At 41.1% G+C, this 8,428-nt stretch overlaps 1 protein-coding gene across 1 annotated transcript in view; it reads left to right on the top strand.

Moving 5' to 3' along the window:
• The first annotated feature begins 1,452 nt into the window (after window positions 1-1,452).
• The window catches only part of STOX2 (storkhead box 2), a 91,537-nt gene continuing 84,561 nt past the window's right edge, over window positions 1,453-8,428 (top strand). Inside the window, exon 1 of the mRNA XM_075259334.1 lies at window positions 1,453-2,098. Within this exon, the coding sequence (XP_075115435.1) occupies window positions 1,933-2,098 (166 nt within the window). The 5' untranslated portion in view covers window positions 1,453-1,932. The remainder of the gene's footprint in view (window positions 2,099-8,428) is intronic.

Here is an 8,428-nt window from a genome sequence, read left to right as displayed (position 1 = left end):
TAAACATAAAAGGTATAAAAAATACAGAACAAACTAGTTTTTATGTTACTTTATACCATTCAGCAAAGCACGCATACCGTAGTTCCTCTAAAAAACAGCCTTGGGTTACTAGTATAACATGAAATAGGATAACGTTTGTCATTATTCCAAGTTGTCAAGGTATCGGTGCTTATTCCAAGTTGTCAAGGTATCGGTGCAGTGAATGGTGCAGACACAGATAATAGTGTGATAGTGTGACACGCATTGACCACTATCTGTCAGTCGTATAACAGCTGTTCCGTACAATATGAGTCGGGTGATCAGCCCTGTGTTCCATTGGGTAGTTTGCTAGGGAACATAAAGCAGACGGAAGAGGGAGAAGATTCTTCTATCGCACTTTTATTGCGTTTGTACTGTACTACAGTGGAATTTGCAGCTGTCATAAGACCCATTCCTCGTTCTGTCGAGTTTATCAATAGACAGTCAAATAATACCGCCACTTACGCTTTTATTTATTGATTTTCCTGCTTTTGCCCCTTCTCGGTTTTCAAAACAAACATTTTCTTTCCTCCTTGGAGAGGGCCGGACTATCCTAAAAATACACAGCTTTGTATGTAAATAGAGGAGAGCTGATTATAGGCTGGGACTACAGCCAAGGTTTGAGAGAGCCTCAGGGTGTTTTACATTTAAAATGTGATGCCTGACAGGATCAGTGTGTCTGTCTTAACCCTGTAGTGGAATGGCATTGATCTTTCAGTAGGAATGGAGCTGGTGACACAAGACAGGCAGCCCTGTAATTCTGTGCACTACCCTAGCGCCCGATCCACCTAGAAAACAAGGAATTTGATGGTATGTTGTGTGGCTATGACGCTACAAGGCTGACTTTGCAAGGTGAAAGGGTTAAGACAGCTTCTTGATTAGCATGAGACTGGGTTGGCTGTCTTGCTTCCTGCCCTTCAATAGCTTTTCACTGCATTCAAAGGCACAGAGCCATTCAACACAGGACAGAGCAAGCTTTGCAGAGCTGGGAATACCTGAAAGCAAACTGTTTGGGTGTAATTGTATTGTAGATCCCTAAGCTTGAAGGAGCGGCCTGGTGAGAGCGATAAATAATGGAATATGAGCAGTGGCAGGAAAAGGCTACGAGTGGACCAAGAGAAGGGGAGAGACACTGATCGCCAATCCGAGGATTTCTCCCTTTCATCACTGTGAAAATTGGTACAGGCGCGTGCCTGGGCTATGATGCCATGGGGGGCTTTTGCACGCCCAGTGTGTAAGGAACAGCTGTGTGGCTGCGAAGAATGAATATTGTCCCTTGATTACTGCAATGCCGATTTAGATTGCCTCATTGATTCGCTTCACGGAGCCTGATAGGTGAAGAGAGGAGGGAAAAAAACCTACTTTCGTCGTCATCGCCTCCTCATTTTAATGCCACAACCATTGGGATATTGACGTTGGGCTTTTTTTTTTTTTTTTTTCTCGTTCCCGCAAGATCTTAGGTGCAAGGGTTCAGGTTGAAACCAAATTCTGTGGGTGTTTTTTCCCAGTATTTGCTGGGTTCTTTTGTGTTGTGCCTCACAGTTGGCTAAGCAGCCCTATGCTGAATCAAGCTATTGTTTGGGATCTCAGAGCTTTCACGCTACAAATCTCTGCTCACTCCCCCTCCCCTTCTTTGGCTGAGAAGCCACATAATGTGCCTTTCCTCCACATGAATCTGGAAGCTATAAGCTGGATTGATTGCAAATGAAGTGTAATGCATTGTGGGACGTGTGTAAAATTGGATCATTCGAGGGAGAAAACGAACGGACCCGCAGCTGGCTTCCTAGAAGAGGTAGCGGCAAAATGTTTGCAGCCCCTGCTCAAGCTGTGTGCTTAATGTTTTGATGAAAAAAAGGGAACAGCGGTGAGGCCTGTCTCATGCAGCTGGACAATTAGGCTTCAGGTAGCCTCAGAATGAAGAAGACTCGGAGTACAACCTTACGCCGGGCCTGGCCTAGTGCTGATTTCTCTGACCGGGCCTCAGACCGCATGAGGTCCCGTAGTGAAAAGGACTATCGCCTGCACAAACACTTTCCACCAGCTTTTATTTCCCAGGCATCACGAGGCTATATGACATCAGGTTTGTCAAATTTCCTACATTAATCCTCTGCTTCCATTCCGATGACTGCAATTATTAGAGAAATAATGGGTTTTTATAGCCAATGCCTACATAAATAATACATTTGATACCAGAGGCTATTGCCAGTTCTGTCTGTCTGTCTGTCGGTCTCTCTATGAGCTTGTCATTGTGCATATATACCATGTATGACTGTATCTATTTACATAAGGATGTGAATTGTATATATTTAGATGCTTGTGTCTACATCCACCATTTTGTACATCACTAACATTCAATGTTAGGCCTCTCAATATGGTGTTATTTGGCAAATAATGTATGCAGCACATCTAGATCTCCGGCTGAGCAGCCGAATGGCTGACTGCCCTGGTCACATACACACAGGAGCCCTTCAGCTCACCCTATTTTTATTTCATTTCCTTGGTATTTGGAGCTGCTTATCCAGCACTTTCAATATGGCATAGGGGATGTTGCACATATTTAATGGCCACTCTAGATCATAAGTCGGTCGTTCACCTATGTCGTATACTGACACACCAGAATAGACAGGTTTTTTTTTTTTTTTCTCATTTGCAGAAATGGTGCAGTAATAGTCTTAATTGAAAGCAATGGCCATAGACGGATTGCCCTTTTATGTATGGGGTGGTGTTGTTTTCTTGCTTTCAGTGTTACGGCAGGATGCACTGGATAAATACTGGTTTAATATACAGAGGGGGGACAGGCATGCTTAAGCAATGACCAAAATCTATTTAAAGACTGCTGCGTAATCTCAATGCAAAGCAGCTCTGGGCTGCAGAAAAGGATGGTGCTTCAGCTCCCCACTGCTAGGCTATAGTCTCATCACCCTGAGCATACCCATCTATTTCTCCAGGCCTTGACTCGATCCCTAGATAAATCATCTGTATGTTTTACATATATAGTGTAACCACAATGAAGTATACGGTTTACTTGGCATGTATATGGCAAGAACGTCAGCAAACGTTAATACATAGCCTGACTTATTGATATAATAGATGCCGGCTATTCCAGTCCCATGTATTATAAACCCTACTAGGACAGGTTCTTTTGGTATTTTGCACACTGGGGTTAGGCTGACATCTGAGATTTACCCCCATCCCCACCTTCAGATGTCACTCATACCTTGCATATCTATTACAATGCCAAATCTGTATTTCTCATGATGAATGCATTCCATTTGCTAATACAGCTGAGGCTATAGTAGATGTCTATCGGGGAATTTCAGCAGATTTCCCATGCCTATGTCCATTTTTACAAGGCCTTGTCTGCAAACCTAGATTGCACTGGTTAAATGGATGACACTGTACATACACCTTGTAAGGCTTGTTCATTGTCTTATAAGGATATAAATAATGTGGGAACATATGAGGCCTGCAGTGCATCCGGCTGTAAGCATATCCTACTCCACTGACATCACAGCTTTCTCTAGTCGCTGATGCTACAATGATAATGTGTTCTGTCCATAGGATGTATCTATTGATCTCTGATAACCTTAGCGTAGTAGTATTGTAATGGTAGTATAGCTGGCTGTGACCTAAGCATTGCATTTGTAGTGTAGATCTCTGTTGCTCGGGTTAGTTTTTTATAGATTTTATTTGCAAATGATAGCAGTGTGGCTTTCCTGAGACTCCTGACTGCCAAGGTTCCTGAGGCCTTCCTATGTTTTCTCTAACCATCGGTATTACATACATTTAAACATGGCTGCCAGTGCATCAGTTGAAAGACACAACTTCATCTCTGTGTGACGTCGCTTTCTCTTGACCACTGGAGTGAGCCTGACTCAGCTTTATTGAAAATGGTGTTTAATTATCGTATTGGTTAAAAAGAGGAGGGTTAACATTGTGGATCACATAGCAGGGACCACTGGTTCACCTACTATATAGGTATGCTCTATCTACACAACAATATATATAACCTTTTATCAGTGTATCAATCTCCGATGGGAAATTCTATACCTATTTCATATATGATAACCCCATGTGTATACATCCACTTGCTGATATTTTGGAATAGATCTAATTGCTTTTTGGTACATGTGTGACGTTTGTGTACGTATAAACGTATACCCTTTTGTGTAGATTGCTGAGTTGTGGTAGCTCAAGTGTCTCTAAGATATCATGTGACCGTTTGGGTCTTGAGATTGAAATGGGAAACTGTCTGGTGTCTTTTCAATGGACAGTCATGTAGTGACCTGTGAAGAGAGAGGAAGAGGTGAGTGGAGTAAGGGCTGAAGGGTTTGTGACATTGGGTTATCTTTGGCTGACGTCATCCTGTACACGCTACAAGAAGTAGACATGCAACATTGTATCCTTATAAAATGATTGTGTGCCTAGCTGTCCTCCTACCACCACTATAACCTGGGTGATCTTCATCAGACCTGCCATATATGTTATATTCCTCCTCCAAGTACAAGTGTAAATCTATAGTGCTGATATGATACGTATTACATAAGGTTAGGAAGAATTTCTGTATATGGGGGCTTGGTTGTACACACTATGATTGTGCACCTCTTTACATTACTTTATTGATGGTGTATATACAAAGTATACCTTTTAAGTCTGGACCCTTCAAGACATGAGTGTATGGAGTAGACTGAGCTGAGCCCATTTCACACACTGCAGGTGCCAATATCTATTATTGTGCCATTTAGTACCTTAGATATCACAGCATCCAAACCGTTAGAAAGGGGCACTCTTCCCTCACCGTGTTGACCGACCCCCTTCAGGCAAGATCATGGGTGCAGATGGGTTGTCATGGCAGTCTGGGACCTAACCATGTGCTCCAGGCCTGCCACGTACGCAAACCTATGTCAGAGGCAATGCTTCATAGGAAGAGAGCAGTGTATTATACCATTATCACCAACCCCTTCCCAAAATGAAATAAAGGGTACTGATAAAGTTCCAAAATTGTACCAATAATCGCTACAGCTTGATACGACTGCTCCAATGGGGGAAAAAAAATAAAGATATAGTTGTCACAATATGGCGACACACAGGGTTTATATTTTGCAAGTGTGGAAAAATGAGACCCCAAATTCAGTGGTGGAATTGCTGTTCTTTTGTCACCCCGCAAACCATGTTTAAAGGCTTCTAAAATGCTCTATGTTACAATAAAAGTTGCCATTAAACAATTCGACTCGTTCTACAAAAAAAAGCCCTCATATGAAAAATAAAAACGCTATGGCTTTTGGAAAGAAGAGTTGATAAAATGAAAGCATCACTGCCAAAACTGACTGGAGCACCAAGGGATTATAATGTAAAGGATCTAAATTGAGTATATGCCATTAAGTCCTGTTGTGACCATGGACACTGCAGGCATTGGACACTATGCACACTTGCATGATGATGGCCTCCTTAGGTGTGTGGACAATGGGCAAGCAGGGGATGATTATCTGCTGTTGCACAATCTCCCTCTTGGTATAAATGTAGATTTATAGAACTTGGGTTTGTTAATTTGTTGTTGGGAATTGCAAATGTATTCTAATGGTCAGTCCTGCCATGTAACAATGGTCAGTATAGCTGGAGGTGCTAATACCTTCATTATTGGCTCAGCTTGAAAAGACAGTAAATTAGCTCTAAGTAAACTGCATGAGGTCAACTGGGGATATGTGTCAACTACCTACTATTGATTGTCCCAAAAGTGTTCTCTAGAGTAAGTTTCCATATGTGGTCTCTTTGTCTCCCTGACTGGGGCAGCTCCTCTAACAGGCCATCAATCAGGCAGAATACAAGTACAGACACCGACAGCCCAAAGACCTCAATACCACTTGCAAACCTTGCAACGTTTTGGGAATTAATCTTGTGTGCTTCCTAATTTTGGGGGTAAGGGGTAAGGGTAAGTTCACACTTGCGCTATTTAGTCCACTTCCATCATAAGATCAGAACAACAGACTGAATACATAATAGTGATGGTGCACATTTTGTCTGTTTGTCATCACTGACTTTAATCTTTAAAAACAAGACTGAAGATTTCTTCCCTTTTTGTCAATTGGAGAAGAAAGTTTTTACTTCCAGCTTAAACAATCATAAGATGGAAGAAAGCCTCCGCCTTGTTTTCTGTATTATAGTGAAAGAAAGTTTTACCATCTGTGTCAGTCATTTTATTATTCTTACAGTCTGTTGTTCTAATCCTATGGTGGATCAGAACAACAGACTAAAAGGAAGAAATGTGTACTTGCGCTAAGAGTTCCTGTATCTGATATATTTTACTTTTGGCATAATGCGCATTTGTAGGCTTGGACGGTGCTTGGTCTGCTGCGTATTACTCACATGACTTTTGATAGACATTTACCATATTTGTGTCATCGGAGCTTTATTGCAGCCGTCTGACATGGTGTGAAATCCTATCTCTAGTCTACTATGCTTTTAAAAGGGTTTCTCACTAATATAAACCTGTCTGACAAATAGAAGAAAGTTAAACAAGTCTCTTATTTACTTCAATTAAAGTAAGTACACCTATAAAAAGTTAATAGCATACGAGGGGCCCTTGTTCAAAACCTGTTTTAGAATTCTGTTTCCAACGGTAACTTCCACCAACAGGTACTGAAAAAATGTAGTCCTATATGTGCAGATCCTTCCTTCTCTCTGCCCCGACCCCTGAAGACCCTGTGTACATTTACTGTTCTGCGCGAAGCAGATGCCATAGTTTTAGTGACTTTACCTGTGCTCCGCATGTGCTCATCCGCCATCAGCTGTATAACTGGGTTTGTGAACTGTTCTGACTGCTCTCCAACCATGCTGCATGGTGCCAGTAAGCAGCATTGCTATATTACTTAGCTCTGTAGCCAGATACAGTAGCTAGCCACTACCTACAGTACTTGTAGGCCAACGACACACTCCTACAGTAGTCTGCGCTTTCCAATCCCTCTTCCTCCCACTCGGGCATTTTTGTAGTATTAAAACATGGTTGTCTACCATTATGTAATATTTCAATGGATTTATTTATTGAAAGAGAATATTTGATTGTAATAGCCATGATACTTTGTAGCTGGAAAGACTTGTATTCTTATGTGCACTATTGCCCCTGGTATGTACTAGTCCGCTAACAACAGTATTGTATTAGTATACCACAAGAAAAATTGTGCCGCAGTGATGACAAAGCTCCATATTCGGGACTGTTTGATTTAAAGGCACATATAAGATTGTCTGGCCCATAGCTACATCTCTTGACTCCCTTTATAAATATGCCTACTTGGCTTTGCTAAGTGTGCATGCTGTTTCACTGGGAAGAGAGGAATAAACCTCTCTGGTATTGACTTATCTCATGGTGTGGTCAAATACAACATGTACAACCCCCATTCCACCAGGGGATGTTGAGACTGTTGGACTGTACACATATACATTAGATCATTGACTTATCTTGATGACATCTAGCCATTTGCCTGATTTTAATTGAAAGAGTAGATGGTACAAGGTTCTTTGTAGTAGTGTAGAAGATGAGGACCCTTCTACATCCATGGTGGTCCAATGGGTGCAGTGATCTGCAGATTTCCAATGACAAGCTATGGTCTGCTACCAACAAGTGAATGTCATTGAATAAGTAGTGTGGGCATTTGTTAGAAACCTGAAGACCTTCAGAGTATTAAAGTCAGTATCCAATATTCAGAAAGAAAGAGATCTTCCTTGTATTAATGTCCAGCACACTAGCTCATAGACTTTAATGGATCTATTCACTCGCTTGTTTTATTGGTCTGCGTGAGAGATCTGAGAATAAAAAAATCTATTTCTAGGGCCATCTTCCTCTGTCTATGAATAGACTCCTGTCTATGTGAGATCCATGAAACCGGATTACCCTTAGGTGTACACTTGGCAGTGGTGCACAGCGCTGTCTTGTAAATGAGGCCCAAAACTGATTCTCAACTACTGGGGTCCAGATTAAAGAATTTTTTAATTTTTTTTGTCACGTTTTTGGAATACTATTATTTGCACTGAGTTCTCTGACTTGCATTTAAAGTCGTTTTCATTATTTCTTGCTTTTGTTTTTTAATGAAATATGTAGCATAGTGTAAATTCAACATTTTTAGTCTTTGTTTTTGTAAAATGGATGAACTTTTCTTCTTTGTAGTCAGCGGGCTATTTTCATCTTCTGTTCACAGGCATTGTCGAGCACTTTGTTGTGATATAATAGTACTTCTATTACAAAGCATTTGGATTATTGAACACAATAGATTATGAATTGTTTTTAGATTGTTTTTAATATGCAAGATGAGTTAGAAAAATAACTAAGGTCATTGGTCATCTGCAGCTTGAAAGAGGCGGTCAGACTTTTTACATGATGGTAGTAAAAAACAATCTGCCAAATATTCCATTTAATAGG

Source organism: Leptodactylus fuscus, chromosome 1, assembly GCF_031893055.1.
Source record: "Leptodactylus fuscus isolate aLepFus1 chromosome 1, aLepFus1.hap2, whole genome shotgun sequence".
NCBI lineage: Eukaryota > Metazoa > Chordata > Amphibia > Anura > Leptodactylidae > Leptodactylus > Leptodactylus fuscus.
This window is presented reverse-complemented; position numbering and strand designations above follow the sequence as displayed.